The 12,413-nt window shown below is 44.6% G+C and overlaps 1 protein-coding gene and 3 non-coding genes across 4 annotated transcripts; all 4 read left to right on the forward strand.

Annotated features, from left to right (window-relative positions):
* Positions 1-651: 651 nt before the first annotated feature.
* On the forward strand, positions 652-3,202 carry Abt1 (activator of basal transcription 1). The gene is made up of 3 exons (XM_028776254.1): positions 652-952; positions 1,668-1,867; positions 2,022-3,202. Exons 1-3 carry the CDS (start codon positions 697-699, stop codon positions 2,382-2,384), a joined length of 819 nt encoding a protein of 272 aa, XP_028632087.1. The 5' UTR covers positions 652-696; the 3' UTR covers positions 2,385-3,202.
* A 6,030-nt stretch (positions 3,203-9,232) lies between these two features.
* On the forward strand, positions 9,233-9,305 carry Trnav-aac. The gene has a single exon. It is a non-coding gene; the product is annotated as a tRNA-Val (tRNA).
* Positions 9,306-9,473: 168 nt separating this feature from the next.
* Positions 9,474-9,546, forward strand: Trnaa-agc. The gene has a single exon. It is a non-coding gene; the product is annotated as a tRNA-Ala (tRNA).
* A 932-nt stretch (positions 9,547-10,478) lies between these two features.
* On the forward strand, positions 10,479-10,551 carry Trnav-cac. Its single transcript has one exon. It is a non-coding gene; the product is annotated as a tRNA-Val (tRNA).
* Positions 10,552-12,413: the final 1,862 nt, after the last annotated feature.

Here is a 12,413-nt window from a genome sequence, read left to right on the forward strand (position 1 = left end):
ACACAACAGTCAAACAAGCTTTTTACTCATACGTTTACAGATTTAAATATTCACAAGGTAAAGTGTAGAATTACTAAAGGCGCGTTTAAATTTTTAAAACCGCAAATCCAATTAAAATTCCAAAAGTATATGTGCAAATTTATAAGCTGCTTCAAAAACTTTTTTAAATGTTTAAAACTCAGTTGAAACTTCAAATAATTAAAACTTCAAAGGTCAGACTAAAGTTTACAAGTTGCACTTCATAAAATATTTTTTAACGTGTGAGTTATCCCTTCAACCACATTCGCACCACCGTCCTGGAAGAAAATGCTGTTTTGGTCTCTACAACACACTCTCTCAACACTGTTCTGAAAAAATCCCGCGAGAGGCACTAAGGCACGCTCTTGGTGCCTGGAGGCAAAAATCATTCATACGCAGTTTTTTAAAAAATTAAAAAATATTCCGTGAGAGCTTGCCTCAGATCAGGGTTACACACACGACAGAGGTTCTACCAGGACTTGCGGCTCTCAGTCTGAGGGGCTTGCCCCGCCCCGGCCCGTCAGCCTCGTCCCGCCCCATCAGCCTGTCAGCCCCGCCCCGCCGTAGAACGGCACCCAGGATTTACGTCACTTCTTGGCCCGACCTTCAGATTGGCTCTCAGGATGTGCGTCATCAGATAGCGACAGATCTACGGCTGTCGCGCTCCGCATAGCTCCCATGGTGAAGGCAAGAGAGTTGGTGGAGGAGCAAAAGGCGGCGATGGAGGAAGAGGAAGTGCTGAATGCAGAGGTGGTGGAGGAGCAGGAGGGGCCCGAGGAAGCGGCTAACAGCAGCAGCAGCAGCAGCAAAAAGAAAAAGATAGTTCCGGGTATTGTGTACTTGGGCCACGTCCCGCCGCGATTCCGGCCCCTGCACGTACGCAACCTGCTCAGCGCCTACGGCGAGGTGGGACGCGTTTTCTTCCAGGCCGAGGGTAAGTCCTGCGTCAAAAGGAGAGGGTGGCGATGCCGGCAGGCGGGCACGACCTATTTTCTTGGCAGTACATGTATGGGGCTTGGGGTGCTGGCTCTTGGAAGGCTGTGGCTCCCTACTAGCTGTAAGTATGCAGCACTCATGTCCCTTAGGTGCCAGGGGCGGGGAAGGAAAATGGAAAGGGTGAGTGGATACAGATAGTGCTCTAAAAAGGCCTGAAAGATACCCTCGATTTTTTTTAAAAATTTATTTATTTACTTACTTATTTTTTATATGTGTACACTGTAGCTGTCTTCAGACACCAGAAGAGGTTATCAGATCCCATTACAGATGGTTGTGAGCCACCATGTGGTTGCTGGGAATTGAACGCAGGACCTCTGAAAGAGCAGTCAGTGCTCTTAACCACTGAGCCATCTCTCCAGCCCCCTCGATTTTCAAATAGTCCCTGAAACTGTTTGATTAGCCTCCTTCAGCCTCTTCCACCTCTTGACACACACAATTTGGAATTGGAGGTGGGGACTGGTGCCATTATTACGTTGAGAAAGTTGTTATTTAACGAGAAGAATGAGTTAAAAGAGAAGCTGCACCTTACAGACAGCCCTAATCCATCAACAACTGTAAAGCAGCACCTAAACAAGCAGATTTGGACTTCTGGCCAAACTGAGGTGTGTCTCAGTGGGTGCTTGACCAGGGTGTGCGTTGTGTTTGGCCCACAGACCGCTTTGTGAAACGCAAAAAGAAGGCAGCCGCGGCCGCAGGAGGAAAGAAGGGAGCTAAATATAGCAAGGACTATACGGAAGGCTGGGTGGAGTTCCGAGACAAGCGCATAGCCAAGCGAGTGGCAGCCAGTCTACATAATACGCCCATGGGCGCCCGAAAGCTCAGTCCCTTCCGTTATGACCTGTGGAACCTCAAGGTGAGATTCTAAGTTTCTCTGCCATTCTTTCATTCTTCCTTCTAGCTCTAGCCCAGGGCACCCCATCCTTCTTGCTAGATCTAAGCAGCTCCCAGTTTCTTCTGTTCTGGTCTTCCCTATCTTGACCTTTTCTTGTTTTCCTGCCCACACACAGTATTTGCATCGTTTTACTTGGTCCCACCTCAGTGAACACCTTGCTTTTGAGCGCCAGGTACGAAGGCAACGCCTGAGAGCAGAAGTCGCCCAAGCAAAGCGAGAGACTGACTTCTATCTTCGAAATGTAGAACAGGGACAACGCTTCCTTGCAGCTGATGGGGATGCTACTCGACCAAATAGCTCCTGGACATTTACTCAGCGTCCTACTGAGCAGGAGCTGAGGGACCGGAAAGCAGCACGGCCAGGAGGGCGGGAACGAGCTCAGCTGGCTACCATCCAGGACCAGGCCCGATCCAACCGAGGGCTCCTTGCCAGGATCTTTGGAGCCCCTCTACCTGCAGAGAGCAAGGAAGAACCATAGCCAGTAAGGGACTTCTGATGGAAGAAGAAACCAGTTCTGCCCCCTTCTGATCTGTCTCCTGCACAGTGTAACCATCTAGGCAGATGTTTTCTCTATTCCACAAACCAAGAGTCTGGTAAAAGGCCTTTTTTGTTGGTGTCTTTTACCTACTTTGACCAAATCCTGTAAGTGCCAGACTGAGAACCTTACTCGTCCTATCCAGGATAAAGACCACTGTAGGTGCCTTTTGCATTTTGTTTGATTTCTGATTGCCTGCCTCTTTCTCAGTGGGCACCTGATAGTTTCTGGCTGGAAGAGTGGACTTACCTTCCATTAGGGTAGTGGTCTGTGGTGTTTGTTCACTGTGGTGGGGGGCTGACTTAACAGGAATTGGATTAGTGGTCCAATTTGAGGTTTATATTTGAAAGTAAAAAATAATTTATTTTTATATGTTTTTTAGTTTTTCATTCAGTAAGTTTCAACTTCTTTTGAAGCCACACATGCCTCTCAAGTTACTTTAGCACAGGTATGATTCTTCTCCACCCATGAAACTCAGTTACTCGAGAGATACACTCCCAATGCTCCTGTATTAGTCAGGGTTCTCTAGAATCACAGAACTTATGGGTAGTCTCTACGTAGTAAGGGAATGTGTTGATGACTTACAGTCTGTAGTCCAACTCCCCATCAATGGTCAGCAGTAGCCGTGAATGTAAGTCCAAGGCCCTAGCAGTTGCTCAGTCCCACAAGGCAAGCAGGCGAAGAAGAGTCTTCCTTTTTCCAGTGTCCTTATGTAGATCTCCAGCAGAAGGCATGGCCCAGATTAAAGATGTGTACCACCACGCCTGGATCTAGGACTTGTTTTGTCCCAGATGACCTTGAACTCAAGAGATCTGCTTTCGGTAGTCTCCTGGGATTCATAGCCACTATGCCTCAAGGTTTCCATGCCAAGATCCAGGTCAAAAACTTGTGTCTCCCAGCCTCAAGATCAGGATCACAGGTGAGCCTTCCAGTTCAGGATTGTAGTTCACTCCAGCTATAGTTAAGTTGACAACCAGGAATAGCCACTACAATCTACCCCTTGTCAACTTGACACAAATAATTTGTCCACATGAAACAATACCAAGGTCATGAGTATGCCTAACATGATATAACTGTTCCTCATACAGACACAAGCACATTTGTAAATTTACAATGGGGCAGTGTCCCTTTTAGTAGCTCAATTTAAATGCCAATTAATGTTAAAGCAAATGGAAGAAAGACAAACGTGTTCTTAACAAAATAGAATAGAAACATTCATACTACTTTATAATCCTTGTTTCTGCAACTGTTTACGTGGCATTAGCTGGTATTTATAACTACCTTCCTCTGCCACCCATTCTGATTTCCTCCACCCTCGGCAAGCACCTCAGCAGGTCCAGCCTCTTTTCCTGGAGGAGTGACCCATGCCTTCATTCCTGAGGGGTCTGCATCCTTTGTCATCCTGCTTGGATTAGGCTGTTGTAGTTTCCCATTGACTTTAATCACAGGACATGGTAGTACTAAGAGATGCCCTAAGGGATCTCCTGCACTCCAGACATAATCCTTCTTACCTCCATTGTAGAGAGGCAATCCAGTTTCCCCATGGTAATCTGGATCTATCATCCCTCCTAACACTGTTATTCCGTTCTTAGCCTGTTGGTTCAAGGGCATTTGAAGCCCAAAATGACCAGGGGGAAATCTGAGCTTCCAGTTCAATGGAATGTTTGTTGTGGCTCCTGTAGGAGCGCACCCCCAACCCCAACACACACATACACTTAGAACCAAAAACGTCTAGGTCAGCAGAACCTAAAGTTGTGGGGACAAGAAGCAAAAATTTTCCTAGAGTGTCACTAGGTGTGATAGTGGAACTATTCCCTTTTCCACCTTTGATTCCTGGACCCATGGATCTTGGCTATGGGAGAAACTATACCATATATTGGATGCTGATTCAAAGCATTTACTGCCTTCTGAAGAACTCTGCCCCAGCCCTCCATCCTGCTGCCACCTAATTGACACTTCAAAAGGCCATTCCATCTTTCTATCACATCAGCTGCTTCAGGAAGGTATGGAACATGGTAAGACCAGTGGATTCCATGATCATAGGCCTAATGTCACACTTCTCTGGCTGTGAAATGAGTTCCTTGGTCAGAAGCAATACTGTGCAGAATACCATGACGGTCGATAAGGCATTCTGTCTGTGTATGGTGGTTTTAGCAGAAGCATTATGTGGAGGAAAGGCAAATCCATAACTAGAATAAGTACTCCAGTAAGAACAAAACGTCCTTTCCACGGAGGAAGTGGTCCAGTGTAGTCAACCTACTACCAGGTTGCTGGCTGGTCACCTCGAGGAATGGTGCAATATCTGGGGCTCAGTGTTGGTCTCTGCTGTTGGCAGACCTGGCATTCAGCAGCAGCTGTAGCCAGGTCAGCCTTGGTGAGTGGAAGTTCATGTTGTTGAGCCCAAGCATAACCTCCATCTCTGCTATCATGTCCACTTTGTTCATGTGCCCATTGAACAATGACAGGGATAGCTGGGGCAAGAGTCGGACTGTCCACAGAACGGATCGCCTTATCCACTTGATCATTGAACTCCTCCTCAGCTGAAGTCACCTGTTGATGAGCATTTACACGGGACACAAATATCTTCACATCCTTTGCCCATTTGAAGAGATCTATCCACACACTTCTTTCCAGATGTCTTTCTCACCAATTTTCCAATCGTGATCTTTCCAAGTCCCTGACCATCCAGCCAACCCATTGGCTACAGCCCATGAGTCAGTGAACAATCGCACATCTGGCCATTTCTTCTTCCAAACAAACTGTAACACCATGTGTACTGCCTGAAGTTCTGTCCACTGTGAAGATTTTCCTTCACCTGTATCTTTCAGGGTTGTCCCAGAAAGGGTTATAATGCTGCAGCTGTCCATTTCTGAGTGGTGCCTGCATAACATGCAGAACCATCTGTAAGCCAGGTCCTAATCTTCTCTTCTTCAGTCAGTCGATGATAGGGAACAGCCATGAGACTATAGGCACATGCTTGGCAGCAGATGGCATTGTAACGAGAGTAGAAGCCATAGGTATTTGAGCAACTTCTTTATGTAACTTGCTTGTGCCTTCAGGACCTGCTCGAATATATACCACTTCCATTAGATAACAGACTGTTGCTGTGCATGTCCCACTTTATGACTTGGAGGGTCTGATAACACCTAGCTCATGAAGTGGTCACTTCTAAGGTGAGCATCTTGCTTCTGTGGGGCCAAAGCACTGTCTTATCTCTGGAGTAGCTCCTCCTGTTTTACAGTAATTGTTGATGTTTTTACCCTGGTGTTATTAGTGTGAAGATCCAACGTTATCCTTGACTTGTTAGTCTTTCAGTTTGGTAAACAAATATTCACTAATTCTTTGAGTTGCTGTGAGGAGAGGTTTTATAAGAATCCTAAATAATACACTTTCTACACTCTACTACCTGTAATGTTTGCTTTGACAACCAGGTTAGGAAATGTCATCTACTTATGACAGTGATAAGGAGTGTCAGGAAGTTCTTGGTCTAAACAGTCACATAGCTAATAAAAGTCAGAATTACATCTTCTCCTGGGTCTCTGTTAGCCTACTCTGTCCACGTCAAGCCTCTTCTACAGGAACAATGGTAAGAACGGAGTGAAAGTTAAGGGGAAATATACTAATCTGTGGTTGGTCTGTGTGAATAGAGCCCAATAATGAAACAAAAACAAGTGACAAAAGCAAGTGTTGGCTGGACTTTGTACAAACCTCTAATCTCAGTACTTTGGAGGCAAGAGGTAGGTAGATGTCTGTGAGTTCAAGGCCAACCTGGTCTATATAGTGAGTTCCAGGACTGCCAGGGCTACATGGTGAGGAGGAAGTGGGGAGGAGGAGGAGGAAGAGGAAGAAGAGGAAAAGAAGGAGAAGGAAGAAGAGGAGGAGGAAAAGAAGAAGATAGGACAAAGTGTTTTTCAGGCTCAGAAAGTGCATTATGACTTCATTACTAGCTGTGGGATCTGTGGTGTGGAGTCACAGCCAAAGCTAGCGGACTCCTACTTGTAATGCAAAGTGGAGTCGTGTGCAGTTAAGGTCATTGTGCCCATACTTGCTGCATCTCAGTTGGCGATATGGACCATGGATTAGTTTATGTGAAGGCTATCCCTGGAAATTAGTTACAGACTGATGAGGGTTAAATATGAGGAAGAGTGCTTTCATTTTTTTTTATTTGTTTATTTGTTTAGTTTTTTCTTGACTAGGTTTCTCTGTGTAATCAACCATCCTGGCTGCTCTGGACCTTGCTTTGTAGTGTAGACTGGACTTGAACTCACGGAGATCTGCCTGCCTCTGCCTCCTCCACTGCCTCTGCCTCTTGAGTGCTGGGATTAAAGGAATGCACCACCACTGCCTATCCTTGCTCTTTTTTTTTTTTTTTTTTTGGTTTTTCTAGACAGGGTTTCTCTGTGTAGTCCTGGCTGTCCTGGAACTCACTCTGTAGACCAGGCTGACCTCGAACTCAGAAATCCGCCTGCCTCTGCCTCCCAAGTGCTGGGATTAAAGGCGTGCACCACCACTGCCCAGCTCCTTGCTCTTTTTTTAAAATTGGTTTTTTTTTTTAAATTTCTTATGTGTATGAGTGAGTATGCTCATGTATGTCTGGCACAGTGGACATTACATCCCCTGATGTTGACAGTTGTGAACTGCCATGTGAGTGTTAGGAGCCCAGGTCATCAGGAGGAGCATAGATCCCAATGACATCAGGAGACACTGCAGTAGCCACTGTCATTTCTGTCCCCAGATTTGTGGGTGTGACAATAAAACCACCTCATTTAAGCTGCTTACTGCTGAAAGCTTCCTAGGCTAGCTCTCTCATAACTCAGTATTGGAACATTATGTCCCAATCCTCTGATCTACCTCATGAAAACTTTGAGTCAGTGCTGGAGTAGGGTAAGTTTATGAGGGAGGCCAGCCTCTTTCCTTGGTCTCCTCAATAAAATAATTTAGAAAGAGACTCCAGAGTCCAGCAAAAGTGTTCATTTAAAAGCTCAAGTGTATGTTGGGTAGCAGGAGGGCAACCTCAGGTGGGGATTGAAGATTCAAAACACCTAGAACTGACAGATTTAGGTAAGGTGTGGTATCAGCCACAAAGACCAGCAGCATTTCTAAACACTAGCCACAAAATGCCTGAAAAAGAATTTACAGTAGCTACAAAATAGAAATAATGCATTTATTCAGCAGGTTAAAAACTATAAAACGTTTAAAAGGGCGTGAAAACAATGAAAGAAATTATAGCATTTCTGCAAAAACAAAACAAAAAACCCCCAACTCCACAAAACTGGAGTCATCATACTATCTGACTCAGAAATATAGCCTACAAAGTTATGGTAACCCGAACACTATAGTATTGACATCATATGTAGACCAATGAAATAGATCTATGAATGGAAAGTCAATTCATTCTTCAGACAGTTGTTAAGGTATAGCCGGTGTGCATGTGTGAGTGTCCATGTGTGAGTGTGTGTTTCTATGATTGATTCGTGCTTGCAACCCCAGTATCAAGAGACTGAGGCAGGAGGATTGACCAAACTTGGGCTATATGGTGAGTTTTAGGTCATATTGGGGTATTGGGTGAAACTTTCTAAAAACAAAACAACAAAACCTAAAAGAGAACAAAAATGTGAGGGCACAACAGGGAAAGAATACACTATTCAATACACGGTATTGAGATCTGGATATCTGCATACAGAAGAATGAAACTGAGTGCATCTCACACACCAGAAGGGGAATACCAAATGTATTAAAGAAAACTTCCAGAAGAAGGCACAAGGGCAAAGCACCATTGTACAAGTCTGGCTGTGGTTTTGGATGCATTTTAAAAACACAGGCTACCAAAGCAAAGACAGAAAACACAGCTCCTTACCCAGAACCACAAGCTTCTGCACAGTGAAGCAAGCATACAAGCAACAGAGACCTAGGAAGTGTACAGAGTAGGAGAAAGCATGGAAAAAAAACCACACATCACATGGGAGTTGATGCCCAAATATACACAAAGCACCATAGGTAGAAAACAAATAGCCTGACATAATGGAGAAAAAAAAATCAGGTTGTATGTTTTTCAAAGAAGACAAAGAATAAACTAATCTATGAAAATGTGCCCAACTCATGAATGACCAGGAAAATGAGACTCAGAGCCCAGTGAGTTTACCTCACTCCTGTCCTCCAAAAAGGGCTATCCATCCTCAAATATAGAAAAGAGCCAGTGTTGGTGAGTTGTGGAAAAAAGAGGATGCTTGCACAATTTTGGTGATTAAAATTATTACAGCCATGAGAGGTACTAGTATGACAATTCCTCTACAAATTTAGCAATAGAGAACATTGCCAGTCGTGGGCTTATGTTTGCTCTGTTCATGATAATGAATGAATGTTTTCTGAGACACTAGTGTCTTCACATTCAAGATTACTCATAATAATGCAAGATACAAAATCAAGCCACTGTCCATCAATGAACAGATGAAAACACAGCAGACACACATAAAACATTAGTTACTCTTTCCTTTATAAAGAGGCTCTGTCACTTCCCACCACTAGGATGAAGAAGCTGAGGACATGGAGTCCAATGAGGTAAACCAGCCACAGAGGGAGAAATTCACTGACAGTGTGCGATCTCAGTGCTCAGGCGTCAGTAGCAGAGTGGCTCACCAAAGGCTACGGGTGGAGTACCAACAACCACCTTGATTATTTTGATTTAGTTGGCCCATAATACAAGTAAATACAACGAACGCTAACCCCAAGCCGGTTACTAGGCACGTTTTGAATGCATGTCTTGAAAATAGGAAATTTTGATACCCATGGCTGTTTCCGTAGTGTAGTGGTCATCACGCTCGCCTAACACGCGAGAGGTCCCCGGTTCGAAACCGGGCGGAAACATTATTAGTTTTCTCACTTTCTTGTGTGGTTTTAACACTCAGTTCACTCCCTACATTTTAGCTTTGACCGGTATGGTTTCCTGAACCTTAACCATAGCAAATATCTTGTGTAAGGACCACTGCAGGCACTTGACATAAAAGAAAGTGCAAAAGACCGCCTCCTTGTCTTGGGGAATTAGCTCAAATGGTAGAGCGCTCGCTTAGCATGCGAGAGGTAGTGGGATCGATGCCCACATTCTCCATTTATTATGTTATCTTGCACACCTCGGTTTCACTAACAGCCTGATGCTCCAACAGCTTCACACGTATTCAACTCCACACATTACGGATTAAAAATTACCTTCATTAGCTTTCCTCTCATACTTTAAGCATAAACTTTAGTGCGCCCTTCACCACATTCTGACTTTCCATTTTCTCATATCCACATCATGCTCTCGTGTGTTCATTTGACAAATGCTTCTGAGCGTCTAGCTTTGATTCCTTACTCAACAGACACTGGATCAAAACCTATTCTGTGCAAATAGGTTTAGGCTTTTTTCCTTAAACCACGCTGTGCTGTATGTTCTTTTGCCCGCCTCTCTGGAATCTTTCTTTTCCTCGTACATCTCTGCTCACTCAACCGTGTTATTGGAGGGTGGTTCTGCTCCTCACGGTTGACTTCCACTCCGCATGAGTGGGATGTGGTACCTTCCGTACAAGTCTCAATTTTCCATGTCTAAGCTCTGTAAAAAACAAACACAAAACAAAAACAAAACAAACAAACAAACCCAGAGCCATCTGCTCGGGTTCTTCCAAAAGCTCTCCAGCGTTTACATCGCTGTCCTCGATGTCTCCAGGTGATCAGGCTCTCCCAACCTCCTGCCCTCTGTGTGTTTTACTCACAAGCGATTCTCCTGCGGTGAAGCGCTGCGACTCAACGTCTCAATCCCTACTCCCTCGCTTCTTCCTTTGCTGAGCTCTCTTCCCCGCCGCGCCGCCTGAGGAACTTTTTTTTTTTTTTCTTCCCTCTGCCAGGATCTCGCCTCTTCTCCGTGATTTTTATTTCTGGTTTGTGTCATTCCTTGTGGTTCTTTCCATTAGTGTAGATCTACAACCTCTCCATCACACTTTATACAATATCTGTCTTGCTTTATAGAATTAGAAGTTTAAAAAAAAAAAAAAGCTTGCTTGTCCTGTTTCCAAAGTGTAGTGGTTATCACGCTCGCCGCACACGCGAGAGGTCCTCGGCTCGAAACCAAGTGGAAACATTAATATTTTATGCTCCCAGTCACAGAAGAAAATTCACAAAATCCAACGATTAACCCTGCCACCTGCCCACGACTCTAACAGAGAATGCGCTCCACGAGCACCTTTATCAAGGCGGCTGGAACATCTTGAAGTAGACACTTTTTAACCTATCTAACCTGAGGTGGACTATCTAACCTGAATCCCTCCCCGTAGACTATCCGGATTTCGCACTAGATTTCTTTCTGCTCCGGAATGTGAAACCAGATTCTGGACTGCCCCCCCCCCCCCCCCCCCCCCCCCCCCCCCCCGCCCCCTTATCTGGTCCATTAGTAGAAGACTCGTCCTAGTTAGTAGTGCCTCACAGCTGAGGACCAATTCCGAGGCCCTGGAACAGGGAACCAAGAGAAGTGACCTTTAGGCTACAGCTGGGTGAGGGTGAGAATAAATGAATGAATGTTGGGGCTGGGAATGGCGGGAAGGGCAGTGCTGGGGTCGGGGTGGGGGTGGACTCCCGGTTCAGGTTCAGAGACAGAATCGGCAGACTGACTTCCTCACTTGGTTCCTAAAGGTGAGGAATCTTCCAACCTATACAAGTAAGGCAACAGCAGTGTCTGGACACACAGCTCATTTGCAGGCTTCTTTGCTTGTTTAAGTGCTGGAACACACATAGCCTAGTCGGGCCAAGGAGCCTGCTCCCTCTGTGTCTAGAGATGTGGTCACAGGTTTCAGCATGCACCAAGAAAAGAAAGGTCATAAAATGAAGAGTGTCATTGTGAATAAAAGAACAGAGAGCAGAAAATTAGCCAGTTTAGCTGAACAAGACTTCAAAAAGAAGATGTAAGGTAGACAATGATCTGTTTCTTGGTAAATACAAATTGTCATAAGCTAAGCATAGGGAAAAATTTGCTACAGTAGACTGGCTTGCGTAAACTTTGTTAATCTATGACAAAAGGATTATTGTGGGGACTGGAGAGATGGCTCAGCAGTTACAAGCACTGCCTTCTCTTCAGAGGTCCTGATTAAATTTCCAGCAACCACATGGTTGCTCACAACCATCTATAATGGGGTTTGATGCCCTTTTCTGGCATGCAGGTGTACATGCAGATAGAGTACTCATACATTAAAAATAAATCTTAAAAAAAAAGAAAAAAGATTGATTGCTGTGCGGTTATGATGAACTTGTGGAGAAAAAGATGGAAAATGTTCGTTAGGTGTGAGTTTCTTTTTTTTTTTTTTTTTTTTTTTTTGTTGGTTTGTTTTTTCGAGACAGGGTTTCTCTGTGTAGCCCTGGCTGTCCTGGAACTTACTCTGTAGACCAGGCTAGCCTCGAACTCTCGAACTCAGAAATCCACCTGCCTCTGCCTCCCAAGTGCTGGGATTAAAGGCGTGCGCCACCACCGCCCGGCTAGGTGTGAGTTTCAAAAGAAAAATATGTAATCAGTAATCCTGTTATAATTTCCTCCTGTGTAATGATCTTAATCTGTTTTTTTTTTTAATTTTTATTTATTTATTATATGTAAGTACACTGTAGCTGTCTTCAGACACCCCACAAGAGGGCATCAGATATCATTGCAGATGGTTGTTAGCCACCATGTGGTTGCTGGGATTTGAACTCGTGACCTCTGGAAGTACAGTCAGTGCTCTTAACCACTGAGCCATCTCACCAGCCCCTTAATCTGTTTCTGAATAAAATGTTTTTATGGTGGTTGTTTTTAAAGAATACGTAACCTGTGGCTATGACGTAATTTTCTTCTTATATAGAAAACTTTGTCTTAGTGGGTATAAAAGGGTTAAGAGAAAAAATAAAGTTGTTGGCGCTTGTTTCATCAATCGTCTGTGTGTGTGTGTGTGTGTGTGTGTGTGTGTGTGTGTGTGTGTGTGT

The sequence above is a fragment of the Grammomys surdaster genome, unplaced genomic scaffold (genome assembly GCF_004785775.1).
Source record: "Grammomys surdaster isolate TR1022 unplaced genomic scaffold, NIH_TR_1.0 267, whole genome shotgun sequence".
Classification (NCBI taxonomy): domain Eukaryota; kingdom Metazoa; phylum Chordata; class Mammalia; order Rodentia; family Muridae; genus Grammomys; species Grammomys surdaster.